Source organism: Eriocheir sinensis, chromosome 15 (genome assembly GCF_024679095.1).
Source record: "Eriocheir sinensis breed Jianghai 21 chromosome 15, ASM2467909v1, whole genome shotgun sequence".
Taxonomy (NCBI): Eukaryota; Metazoa; Arthropoda; class Malacostraca; order Decapoda; family Varunidae; genus Eriocheir; species Eriocheir sinensis.
In genome coordinates, this window is record NC_066523.1 from 1,880,606 (window position 1) to 1,894,458 (window position 13,853).

The 13,853-nt window shown below is 40.5% G+C and overlaps 2 protein-coding genes across 2 annotated transcripts; one reads left to right on the forward strand and one right to left on the reverse strand.

Moving 5' to 3' along the window:
* Positions 1-2: 2 nt before the first annotated feature.
* LOC126998761 (von Willebrand factor A domain-containing protein 8-like) lies at positions 3-4,981 on the reverse strand. The gene is made up of 7 exons (XM_050860783.1): positions 4,767-4,981; positions 3,906-4,021; positions 3,484-3,595; positions 2,818-2,898; positions 2,167-2,408; positions 1,579-1,746; positions 3-179 (listed from the first exon to the last, which is right to left on the reverse strand). Exons 3-7 carry the CDS (start codon positions 3,593-3,595, stop codon positions 3-5), a joined length of 780 nt encoding a protein of 259 aa, XP_050716740.1. The 5' UTR covers positions 3,906-4,021; positions 4,767-4,981.
* A 711-nt stretch (positions 4,982-5,692) lies between these two features.
* On the forward strand, positions 5,693-13,530 carry LOC126998762 (dnaJ homolog subfamily A member 2-like). Its single transcript, XM_050860785.1, has 9 exons — positions 5,693-5,852; positions 7,304-7,450; positions 8,437-8,588; positions 9,672-9,752; positions 9,948-10,081; positions 10,340-10,521; positions 10,854-11,013; positions 11,294-11,421; positions 11,574-13,530. The coding sequence occupies exons 1-9, from the start codon at positions 5,784-5,786 to the stop codon at positions 11,754-11,756; spliced, it is 1,236 nt and encodes a 411-aa protein (XP_050716742.1). The 5' UTR covers positions 5,693-5,783; the 3' UTR covers positions 11,757-13,530.
* The last annotated feature ends 323 nt before the right edge of the window (positions 13,531-13,853 follow it).

Genomic DNA, 13,853 nt, shown 5'->3' on the forward strand with positions numbered 1-13,853 from the left:
CTTCAAAACCTTACCTTGAATGGCAGACACGATATGTCTCGGGCCTGAAACCTTGACCTCAGGGGAGGGTCAAGGGGGTGGCCCTGGTAGGGGGGCGAGGGAAGCCCTAAAGCGATGACTCTGAAGTCCTGACTCACTCGTACGAGGCGCATGCTGTCCAGTTCCTCCTGAGTGTGCTCCTGTCAAGAAAAATTTAACCTTTATGAATTATAAACTAAAATGTGCATATCAAATTATCAAACCTTTATGGACACAAGAATGAGAGAAATATGATTAAAGTTATGTTTAGGAGACAGAAAATGGGAGGAAGGAACTGGCAAGTGAGAGATTGTATGAAAACAGTTGCAGCCAGGTATATGCAATGTTGAAGGTGAAGCAATAACTCAGAAAAAAACAGGAGTGGGAATAGAGCACAGTGCTGAAGGGAGTGATGTGAGTGGCAACTGAGGGAGTACTTGAATACAGAGTGTGTGAAACAGTAGAGAAAGGGAATACATGGAGGACAAAGGAGTTAGGAGGCAGTTGAAGAGAAAAGAAGGACGTAAAAGAAAATGCTAAAGAAGTATGTCAGACAAGGTGAGAGGAAGCAGGTGACCAGCTTAGGAGTAAAGATCAATGTAAGGTGACCATATCCACAGAGGGAGGTGGAGAGGGCTGAGATAGAGGAGAGAATGCTAAAGGTAGGAAAATTCAAAAGTAGAAGTGCAGATATGTGGAGAAGATGTAGTTGTGGAGTGGATAAGTGGCTATGTAATCTAATGGGAATGGGGTGAGGTACTGGAAGACCGGAGGAAGGATATTGCATTATGTCATGACACAAAGGAATAGGAAATAGGGATGATTGTAACACTTATAGGGGACGAAGCTTACTCAGTGTGGCAGGAAAGGTATACAGAAGGGTTTGAAATAGAATGGCTTTGAACAAGGAGATTTTAGTAAAGGGAAGGGATGAGTGGATCAAATTTTAGATAAGAAGCTGTTTTCTGCTTTCACTAACCTAAAGAAACCCCAAAACAGAGCTGACAGGAAGGGTTTGAGAGATCTCCTGAAGGTATATGGTATGGGAGGGTGTTTAATTGAGGGGATCACATCCTACAAGGGTGTAAGTGCCTCTGTTTACATGAGCAGGGAGCTGAATAAGAGTTCTGATGTTAGTGTAGGTGTGAGACGTGGATGTATGATGTTGCCATGGCTATTTAATGTTTATAATGATAGCTGTGGAAGAGAAATTAAAGTTAGAATAGAGGAGTCAGGCACAAAGCTGAAAGTGGGAGGTACAGAGGAGTCTTTGGTGTCAGGCCTATTTGCAGATGATACAGTGTTGTTCAGCACATAGCCGCATCTTGTCCTCAGAGAATTCCTCATTCATCATTGTTTTTTGTTTTGTTTTTGTCCATGATAGCCTTTGCTCAATTTTTCCCATCTTTTCTATGTCAAGAAATGTATAGTTGGTAATAAGTGTTTCTCATCATCCCCAGACCATTGAATAACACCTCTATTTAGCACAAAATTCATTTAGTGTATAATCATTTTTGACTCGGTATGAACAGAGGTGAAATGCTGCCCTCCACTACTTGCCTCCAGAAGTTTGTCGTATCTCTGACTGGCAATCAAGAGCCGCCCATCCTCAAGCTGCATTTCTCTGTTTTCAAGGAGGTTATTCAGCACTGGCAACACATTTCTCTCAGCTTTCTCAACACCCTCCAAGATGAGGACCCTTCCCTCTATGGCTGCTCGAACTGCACTCTGTAGGACACACAAAATAACAATGAGGTACTGACATATATTCCACTTCTCAGAGACATCAAGAGAAAGTACCCTATAAGGAATTTCATGGGTATAGTCAGGGGTATCTGAAGAGATCAAGCATACTCCGAGGGGTTGATGGAACTATCCAAAGTTAATCAATGGCTAGCGAGTCATACAGGGGTTAATAAATGGCGAGGTGGGTCAACAGGGGGTTAATAAATGATGGAAAGTGAATTGGGGGTCAATCAATTTACTGGAAAACTAAAATTCATATTGGAAATTATAATAAGAGTACATACAATATTATGCAATAAGTTATAAATTATTCTGGAAGATTTACATATAATTATTGTTTATTATGTATGTCTATTATGATGTATTTTATGTGCAGTCTCCGCATCCAAGCTGTCCTCTTACCTGGTCATGGTAGAAGGACGTTCCACCTCTTATCTCCCTCCGTTGTTTGAGATCAGTGTCTGTCGTGTCTCTGGTCAGTGTGATGAATTCTAACTCCCGTTTGGTGAGCTCTAAGTAGGAGAGCGCCAGCAGCCTCCGCAGAGGGCCTGGAGGGCCTATTAGGAAGACATCTTGTGCCAGCTTGTCCTTCTGCAGCAGCCATCGCAGGTGCTTCAGGAAGGCTTGAGGGGGATCTCGCTGTACTGGAGGACAGAATTTGAAAACATTATTTGAGCCTCTCAGAGTGCATCAGTCAAAATTAGTCATATTAAAAACTGATGCATGACACATGTATATGTAAAGGGATTTCCATTTAAACATTTACATATATGATTAAAAATATCTCCTCAGAAATTTGACTTATGAATATCTTTGTTTCTCTGGCTTTTTTTTTTTTTTTTTTTTCAATATCAAACAAACTTCAAATTTAGCTCTTAAACACTGCCATTCACTTTATGGTTTAATCTCTTTAAGAAAGGTGAACAGTACATATTCAAAGACCAAATGTACCAGTACAAATAAACCCCACAAAAGAAGATTAATTTATTAGATGAAAACTGTAGCCTTCTAAGCACTGACCTACTATGAATACAAGAATGCACCAGTACTTACAATATCCAGAGGGCACAAGCTGTGGGTGCAGGGGTTCTTTGAGCTGCTTTGACACATCACCAATTGTAACTTTTGAGGCATCTGCAGAATGGAGCATTCCAGTTATGTATTAGGTATCACTAGACAGAGAAGAAATACTCAAACTGATGACCACAAATCCAATATTATGAGTAACTAAACTTAAGAAAGTAATATGGTGGGACACTTGCTTCCTCTATGTTGACATGAGCAGAACAGAATAATGATAATTTTATATTTACATCTTCACCTTATCTACCTATCTGAGATGCCTACCTTGATGTAGCAGAAAACCTCAATTTGAATAGAAAAGGCACATGATGAAATTATAAGCACAGCAACATTCTCAAGAGATTTTCATCACTAAGCTTTCCAAGTCATTATTATGAAAATTATGGTGACTACATCAAATAATCTCTGACCCCCAAGCTACATAGCAGTATATGTCTTCTGACTACAAAATTAATGTCCATAGTGCATCACCAACAACTTTTAAGTGCACAAACACCATTTGCTGGCTGGCTACTAAGCATGTAAACCACAGAAGGTCATTTAGTGTGAAAACAAAGGTTAGATGTCGGCCATGCAAACAAGAGCTATCTGACTGTCTGGCACTTAAACATACCCTGACAAGCACACATTACTAACCTGAACAAAGACGAATTGGTAGATGAGAAGTGAACACTGGACTTTGTTGTATCCTTGGAGTTGAGAGGATCCGGTTTAGCACCTGAAGGCGACTTAGGACTTGCTGCCGCATCTAGAAGAGGGAAGGACTGAGTCACTCTTTCAGTTGACTCTAGGAAAAGGAAGAAGACTAATAAAGGTAATGACCCATTATTTCAGGTGGTCCAGATAAAACAAGTTGGCTGACAATGATTTTAAGTTTGCAAATCAATACATGAACTCAAGAATATGCAGAATTTATACTGATCACTGTTGATTTTCAATTAAAGAAGATGGAGGGCAAAAACAATGTCATTATGAATCTATGGAATCTATTAAATTCTGGTAGGAAAAACACTAAGTACATGAGGTTTCAGACAAATGACTTGGTCCTGGAGTCCCACCTTTGACGCTGTATCCTTGGGACGCTGTGAGGCCGCCACAATGTCTCTTCACTCGTTCACCACCTGTCTTGGCGGTGGCAAAGGGTCTACGCTTGTCACAATATTTCTTGCATTATCTGAAAAAGAAGTATTGGTGTATTTTCAAAGTAACCTACTGTGTTGGATAGTAACAAAACCCCAACAATTACCTAACAGACTATAAAAACCTAACCTGTAAAAGTGACTGCAAGATTAAAACCATGACTCCATGTTGTAACAAAAAATGGCTGCCATTACACCCAATTATATAATTTACTATATTACAGCTTCCTCAAAAATATTATGCACAATCACTTCATTTCAGTTAGACAGCATAATTGCAATGTGAGCTTTTATCCCACAATTTCCCTGGTCTTCACACTCCTCTCCACTATCAGGTGTTTTAGGCTTGCTGGAGTGGAGGAAAAGTAACTTAATTGTTTTATAATATCAGAATGTATGATGCACCAGTAAAACTTTAAAAAGTAAACCAACAGAAAAGATCATGGTAAGAGAATTATGCTCGTCGGAGTAATGATTCAGGTGTGTAGTAATAACCCATAATTACAAAAGTGTATGCACCCATGACTGAAATGATTAAATAATTGTTAGTCCTAAAATAGCATGCCAGAAACGTTTAGACACAAAAAGTAGGTCACTGATAACGGGAGCACACAGAAGCCTCCTCATGAATGAATGCTCACAATTCCTAGAAGGACGTGTCTATCTGTACCACACCTAAATACATCAATATCAACATAGCATTTGGAGGGAGGGTAACTAATTTATTTATTATTACTATTATTATTATTATTTATTTATTTTTTAGGGAGTGTAACTTACTACTCTCGTGTCATCACCGAGTCCTCAGGCTGCACAATGAACGAGGGAACATCTCATCACTAGCTCCTACTTTCTCATCACCACCAGTTCACCAGCACCACCTCAAGCAGCACTCAGCACTCAGCACCTCCACGCGCGCCCCGGCTCATCAGCTGATCACGTAAACAGTAAACACAAAGTCCAAGGTCGTGGAAAGTTCGGCGCGAAAAAAAAAAATACTATGGCGGTGCTTAAGTAATCATGACTGGGCTAATGATTACAGGATGAGTTTCGAATGGATTGCTCCTTAATAATCATTCATGTAATCATACTTCGAATTATAAGGCCGTGGAAAGTTCGGCGCGAAAAAAAAAATACTAAAAAATACTATATGGTTTGATAGCGATAGACTATACTCACTCGCACCATGATTTATATAATAGCCTACTCATTCAATTAAATATTTATCTCGTCTATCACGGTTACTTAAGTCTAACAATTACAAAGTCTAATATTTCCCGACTTTTTGGGGTCATCATTTGGGAAGCTGAAGGGAGAGAGGATCAGCAGGAGGGAGAGGATCCTATACCCCTAAACATGCGCCAGGGGATCAAAGAAGGGGGATCAGATCGTTTAGGAGGCAGAAGAGAAAATCCAACGCCCCTAAACCAGCGCCGGGTGGCCATACACGGAGGATCAGATCGCTTAGGAGGCAGAAGGGAGGGAGGATCAGCAGGAGGGAGAATCCAACACCCCTAAACATGTGCCGGGGACCATACCAGGAGGATCGAATCGCTTATGAGTGAAGAGGGAGCAGGGAGACTCTGGGAGAGAATCCGATACCCCTATACGAACACCCACTGTACCTGGAGGATCAAATCGCTTATGAGTGAAGAGGGATCAGGGAGACTCTTGGAGAGGATCCGATACCTCTAAATCAGCACCAGACCATCATACAAGGAGGATCGGATCCCCTATGAGTGAGGAGGGAGCAGGCGCGGCGGAAGCTTCCAGTACACGACACAGACAGGACTAACGATGGCGGACAACAAGCTGTACGATGTATTGGGGCTCTCCAGGAACGCCTCAGACTCCGAAATCCGTAAAGTATGTTATAAATAATTTCCTTAACCATTCTCCTTTGCCTTTATGTCATAAGGGAGGGATTTAAGGGGCTGAGGAGGCTTGCAGGGGGCGTTATATGTGCTGGTCTCCCTGGGTCTCTTCTCGTGAAGGGGTAAATTTGTGGATTATTGCTTTATTTATGCCCTGGGAAGTTTAATTGAGTGTCTGTCTTTGTTTGTGTGGGTAAAAGGAGGGGTTTTAAGGGGCTGAGGAGGCTTGTAGGGCGTGTTGTATCATATAGTCTCCCTGTTAACGTGTTTTACTGATCTCCCTTGTGATGTAATTTGTGGTTTATTGTAAATTGTTTCTGCTCGAAGACCGAGATTTTACTTCATTCCGTATTATTACCAAGAGGGGCCTGCTGGGAGGTGGTATGATTAACCGTATTGATGGAATTCGTGCTGGGCTCCCCCCCTCCTCCTCTCTAGCCATTGTGCACGGGAATACGTTCTTTGTGGCCATTGCTGTTTTTACCATGAGCTCAGAACAGCTTCCTTAGGGCCCCCATAGAAATCTTTCCTCATTTAATTCCCGTGCTTCCCATTTTTAATATTACGCCTCAGCTCGAGCTTAGCATTACCGTGCATACGTATGTGAAGGGGCTGAATAACGTGTGTGGGCTGGACATTACATATACGACTGAATTCTGTGTGGCTAAAAATAGTAGTAGTGATTCCCGGATATGCACTATTTTTTCCTTATGTTGGCTGAGAATTAGTATGAGTAATGGTTTTAATAAGTTGATGACATGTACAGTCAGTGATGCAATTAGTGGGGGGGAATGAAAAATGTGGAAAATTAATTGAATATGAATATTTGGTGCCCCTATAACCGAGTCTTGTTGATGAGTATCCAGAAGTACACCTGTCTCACTGGTGAGTAACCTTTGTTTATAGACTAACAGACTAAGTAAACTATCCATACCTTCACCTGTCTTGTTGTGGTGTATGAAACTTTATATACAGGTAAGTAAAGTTTGTTTTAACTCATCTGCAAACTATTCGCACAAATCACTGGTTTTATGAATTTCACTGCCCCCTCCTGAAAAGTAGTGATTTCTCTGATAAAAAGTAAAACAGTGAATACCACATAACTAAATTTGATAAATAAAAGTTTTGCCCTCGCTTTGCAGAAAAGATAAAAAAGAAATAGCTCCTAGGCCCACATAGGACACTGAAGAAGGCCAGCTGTTGTCGAAGGTGACCCGCTGCCTCGGCCATCATTTTGACAATGACACGCTGCAAAGCCTATCACAGTTTATTTACCGTATTTATTGAAAATAATCAAACTTATAGGGACAACTCGCAATGGCTTTAAATTGCATCTATGGTCAAGATTGGGTTATATGTTATGGATAACTGCCATAATTTTCATATCAAAGTTTAAAATTATTCAAGCTTTCCTGTCTGAAATTTACTCATATCATCCCACAGAACTACCGCAAGCTTGCCAAAGAGTATCACCCGGATAAGAACCCGGCTGCTGGTGACAAGTTCAAAGAAATTTCTTTCGCCTATGAAGTGTTGACTGACCCACAGAAGCGTGAAATTTATGACCGTTATGGACTCAAGGGATTGCAGGTAAGCAGAATTGCTAATGTCACTTCATTCAGCCAATGGGGGGACAATCCAGTCCAACTCAGTGCTGGTCCTAACCCCGGAGCACAAATTATTGGGGAGGGTTGGCGGTAGGAAGGGAATCCGGGCTGTAAAAACACAAGCTAAAACCAACATGACAGCAAACCTAAACTTTGTCAAAAACGATTGACCCAACATTAAAGCAGGGACTTCGCGGTGCAGTGGTTAGCACACTCGGCTCACAACCGAGAGAGCCCGGGTTCGATTCCCGAGCGGAGTGGAAAAATTTGGGCGGCTTTACCAATACCCTACACCACTGTCCACCCAGCAGTGAATGGGTACCAGGTATTAATCGGGGGTTGTGTCCCGTCTCCTAGGAGCTGTTCCCTTCTATAATTCCTTCCCCCTCCTGTCTCTCTCCAGCATATGACCACATGTTGCACCGACTAAACGAAACTCCAAAAACTTTCCAACATTAAAGAAGGAAAAGATGTACAGAGAAAGGTTCTAGACATAGCAAATATCATATATTTGAAAGAACTAAAGGAAACCAACCGTGTGGTTACTAGAAATGAAATAATTATGTTGAAGCTTTCCATGTTATTGTTTCATCATTAGATAATAAAACCCACACTAGCATGTGAAAGATATACTTGTCTGCCAGTGTGGGTTTTATTCACATCAAGAACACGTCAGTGTGATTATCCCAGTCATTAGATACCATGAAGGACATCTCATATGTTCATATCAGTTTTTTTCACCCCTGGTCTTTTTCTGTCCAACAGAAGAAAAAAAATTGTGGAGTACGTATGTAAGTCTTCATGTTTATTTCATCCTAAGTTTTTTTTGCTGTGTTTAAGATAGATATTAATTCTGTAAAGAAAAGTTTAATGATTTCTCAGTAATTTTTTTATCTACAAAAATATTTTATAATTTTCTTATTATTTTGCTGTTTTGTACTTAAAGAAGCAAACTTTGTCTGTTACCAGGAAGGTGACACTGGGCCAGGAGCAGAAGACCTATTCGGTCACTTCTTCGGGGGTGGCGGGCCGTTTGGAGGATTGTTTGGAGGCTTTGGTGGCGGCATGCGAGGGCCAAGAAGAGGACCAAAGAAGGGAGAGAATACCATCCACAGGCTAAAGTAAGTCACTGATGCTTAGCCACATTTTTATACAGGCTTAAATTATTGTTTTTTGTTTTATTATTTTGTGTGTATCATCTCGGGTTCTGTGTCCCTGCTCACAGTTAGCAGTAAATCCAATCCCTGATCTGGATTGGTTAGGGTGTGGCCTGCAACCCCTCCCCATAAAACTGCAGGATTTTCAAGAGTTCAGAGGTCTATGCAGCTTTTCAGTACTGTAGGCTCTTGATTTTTTATTTTTATTTTTATTGACAGTCATGTATATATGCATTTTACACACACCAGGTGTTTCCATGAGGGTTAACCCTTTCGATGCTAAATGCTTATAGCGAGGACTAGCGTAACTTGCCACTGGTGCTAAATGCTCGCTGCGAGCGCCAGTTGCACTCAAATTTCCTGCGTATGAGTGTTCCAACACTGTTTCTCACCCCACAGCATTGCTAATTCAGTGGGTTTTCCACTAAATTTGGTGAAAATCATATCAGCCTAGCGTGGAAAATCTACAGACGAGTAACTAGTGGATGCTGTTGTCCAATATAGCGGAATTTTTGCATAGCTTCACCTATCACATGACTGATTTTTTACCAAATAGTTGTAAATTTTGCAGTTGGCAATACTACCCTGCCAGCACCCCATCAAGAGATCTACTCAGTAGTTGCCTCAATATGGCTGATCGTCGCGCACGCACAGATGTATGTCTTCACAGGCAACACCCCCTGAACGTGCCTGTATGTTCACAGGAGAGGCTAAAAAAAACAACGAACCTTATAGATCTTGGCCTCCACTTTCCAATGATGTTTTTTGTTTTTTAGCTGTGATAAACAGTTTTTGAGATACAGAGGTTGAGACCCCCCCCACCGCTGGGCTGCCCGAGTGCACCTGGGGGAATTGTCTCGCTTCGAGCGATTAGCAATGAAAGGGTTAAAGTCTCCTTGAGCCCATTTTTGAGGTAAGAAGGCAAGCATGTCATTCAGCTTGGGTGATGTCAGTTGGTATGTTTGCTGAATCCACATGTTCAGTTTCCTTCCCAGGACGCTGGATTAATTGTAAAATGATACGATGAAAATTTTTCTTTTTCAACAGAGTGTCTTTAGAAGATATGTACAATGGCAAGGTGTCAAAACTTCAGCTCTCCAAAAACACCATCTGCACTTCTTGTGGAGGGTAAGTTCAGAAAATGTATATGTTTGGTAATTTTTTAATCTGCACTAATTGAAAGATGTACAATATTACCACACCCATGAAACACACTGTTTAGGGTTTAGGCCAGGAGCTCATATGGGGTACTCTTAAGTGTAGGGCTATCTCTGGACATGCTATAAAGAGCAGCTTACCATGCTTCCATTGCCCCTTCCACAGTGAGGGCGGGCCACCTGGAGCGCTGCAGCCCTGCCGAACCTGCAACGGCCGGGGTATCAAAGTCACCATAACCCAGCTGGGCCCTGGGATGGTGCAGCAAATGCAGAGTCGGTGTCCAGCATGCGATGGCGAAGGTGGGTAATGTGTCCTCTGCTCATGCTGGGGGAGGGATAGCTCTTGATATTTGTATAAGCTTTTACTCCTTGAAAATCATCGAACATTAAGTACAATGGTATGATGTAGGACAAGTTAAATCCAACAGTAAAGCCCTTAACTGAAACTTGGCTGATTTCTTAGACATATTTATTCATGCATCTCGTTAATCATAGCATCTCACAAAATTGAATATGAATCAAATTTGTTTTTATTCATTATGACCATATTTTTCTCAGGTGAGGTGATAAATGAGCGCGACCGCTGCCAGACGTGCTTAGGCCGCAAGGTGGTGCAACAGACCAAGCTGCTGGAGGTGGCAGTAGACAAGGGGATGAAGGATGAGCAGCGCATCTCCTTCCACGGTGAGGGAGACCAGATGCCGGGGGTGGAGCCTGGCGACGTCATCATTATTCTTCAGGTAAATTAGATAACATTCTTGATACCCTCATTCCTTCAGTTTTTTTAACAGAAGTCTGAATTTGCCTACTCAAGCACTCCTTTTTCTGAGTATACTGAAATGGCTGGCCATTGCCAAAGAATCTCTTTGCTCCTCTTATCCATACATATGTAATTGGTTACATTGTAATTATGAATTGTTTTAAACTAATTAGTTTTGAGTTTTGCAATGAGATTGGAGTGAATATAGAGCTAACTCGGCATTTGACAATGAAGCGTTTTGAAAAAGGAGATGGTATTTTCCAAAGTTCAAAAGACTAACAAAAACTAAAATGACTTATAATTTACCTTCAGGAAAAGCCACATGAAGTATTTCAGCGAAGTGGATCTGATCTTATGATGAAGAAGACCATTACACTTACTGAAGCCCTGTGTGGATTCACTACAGTAGTGGATCATTTAGATGGCAGGAAGATTGTTATCAACCACCCACCTGGCTCAGTTTTAGTCCCAGGTAATTTAGCAATTAATTTAATGCCTAGATATTGTATTTCCAGGTGAATGACATATTGCATTATTAAAGTTTTGGTACTTTGATATTTGCACTGTGCAGTATTTGTTATTTCTATAATATTGTTGGATAGTCATACATGTTAGAAATTTAAAAGAACATACCTGATGTCTCTACAGATTTGTTGTAAAGAATTTAAGGTCGATGGTGATATAAATAAAGAATCATGGATAGGATTAACTAAGTGTTATGTTAAGTTTCTTATTTGTTTCTCATCTTTCAGGCTGTGTACGTGGTGTTGTTGGTGAGGGCATGCCATTGTACAAGAATCCATTTGAAAAAGGAGACCTTTATATTCGCATAGAAGTAGATTTCCCCGATAATTACTTTGCCCCTGAACCAAAGTTAAAGGTAGGTATATATGAATAATTGTAATCATTTTCTCTCGAAACTCTTGAATAGCATCAAGACTGCATAGAAAATACAGTGCTAAGTCATGAACACTTTGTTATTGCAGGATTAGGGACTAAACTTGTAAAGTTTAACATGACATTCATTTTCAGGAACTGGAAGCTCTCTTGGGAGGACGCCCGCCAGCTGAAAAGATTCCAGCTGATGCCGAGGAAGTGAACATGACTGAATATGAAGATAATGGCGGGCCCAGCGGCTCCCGGGGCCAGTGTTACGATGAAGACGACGATCACCACCACATGGGTGGCCAGCACGTACAGTGTGCACACCAGTAAGGGAGGGGAGGTAGTGCTTGCGGTCCATTGATTCTTTATTTCTTCTTTTTTTCTGGTCAGGTTGCCAGGAGATACCTGCGTCATCATGGTTTTGGTTGTAGTACTGGAGCTCCTCAGCGGTAGTCATGCATCCTTGTGTAGCAGACTGTATGCATTATACACGTGATAACATGTGCGTTCTGGTTCCATGCAAATACTTTTGTGTATCCGTCTGCAGTGGCGTTTACTGGTTATGTTCGTGTGCTGGAAAACCATAGTCACTTCATGTTTATTTATTAATGTTGTGTCTATCTATATGGAAATGAAGACTATTCTTTTTACTTTTTTATGTACAGCTTGCTTTACTTTTGAAGTCCTTACGAGCTACCTACAGTGAAATCATTTTTCATGTTTACCTCAGCATTTAAAATACATGGTGAAAGGAGCTGCAGTTTGATAATTCCTTACCGTGAACGAGACTTGCAATGTGTGGTGTAAGTTACATACAGACTAAGACGTACAAGTCTGCCACTAACATGCAAGAAATCTCCAGCCTGGCAAAATGAGCATATTCTGTGATACAGCATAAGTGAGGCTCTGCAACCAAAAGGCTAACAATCCTCCAGTGTGGCTGCTTTTGTTTTGGTTTACAGTACCAAAGTTCATACCCTGGATGAGGCAGAGTTGGCCATTGCTTTGGTTTTGTGTCATGAGAAGTCTGTCATCAATATCCCCCAGAAGTTTTATTGAAATTTTCTCTGGAATAGTTCTATGACACCTTGAGTGAAGCATCATTATGGAGAGATTTACATTAAATAGTAATGCTGAAGGAAGCTTGATATTATTTAAATTATTTACTAGATTTTAGCAACCAAAATACAGCAGTTGTTATTGTAAGAGTGAAGGTATTAGCACAGGCTTCAGTGCTATACTTCAAGTTATCTCAATTGATTCACTTTTATTGGAAAATGTTAAGATAGAGTTATAGGTATTGACTATTTGGCTTTCAGGTGCTCATAGCTCTTTTATTAGATATTCATATCTTGAGCAAGGAATCATTGTAATAGATACTACAATGATCTGAACTCAAAATATTTACCATAAGAGTTAATAACAATGATACAGAGTGCCTGCCCAAACCTTGTGACGCAAGAGGGGGTTCTGGTACTGGCAGGCAGGCTAAAGTCTTTTCTAAGATACCAAGAGTGGAGGTGCAGACAGGAGTCAAAGGACATGTTATTTTGGTGGCCTGGTCACATCCTCTAACCCTCATGATAGTAAAGGGGTGGGCTGTAACTATTTTATGAGCAATGTTGGTTATCTTGGCATGCAGCACCACTTAATGCTCCATAAATATCCAAACCCTTTAGCTGGACACTGAAGGAGGATTATTGGGAGTGTATCTGCATTAGTAATGTGTCCTGTATCTCCTGTTGGCAGTTTTTACATTTTCAGAAATATTGGACCATGAATGCATGCCATAGTGGTACAAAATGACTTCAATGTATTGATTGATGTTCTTTATTTTTACATGGCAAACATTCCTTCTAACATAGTTTATGTTTCATGTTAATTAAGCATCCTGTGTTTATTGTGTTGTGTTACTGTGTTCCACATCTCATCAGTTGGCCAAATGTCAAGAGCAACTGCAAAGAAAAGCTTGTGTTGATGAGTTGCTGCAGTTCATGATCTTTTATTGTTCATGCATAAAGGAGTAGCATCTACTGTTGAAGACGTTGTGTGGCATTAAAGAGCTTTTTGGATTTCCATTGGAAACAAGCTAAAAATAAACATATCTTACTGACTTTACTTAACAAGTGAAAATATGAACATTTATCTATATTATATATTTGTTGATATATTTTCTCCTTTAATTTGAGTAGGTATTACTGCACTTTATATTATAGACATGTTGAAATAAATTATGATAAGTGAATTAAAGTTTCAGTGTGCATTTTTGAGGCAGGTAAAACTTATGCAATTTGTAAATTTGAAATTAAAAACCCTATAATTGATTTGTCACAATCAGACAGTCTAATTGCAACAACAGTAGATCATTACATGCCAGTACGTTCATGTTAGTCAACAAACTAATGCACCACTTTATTGATGGCTGTA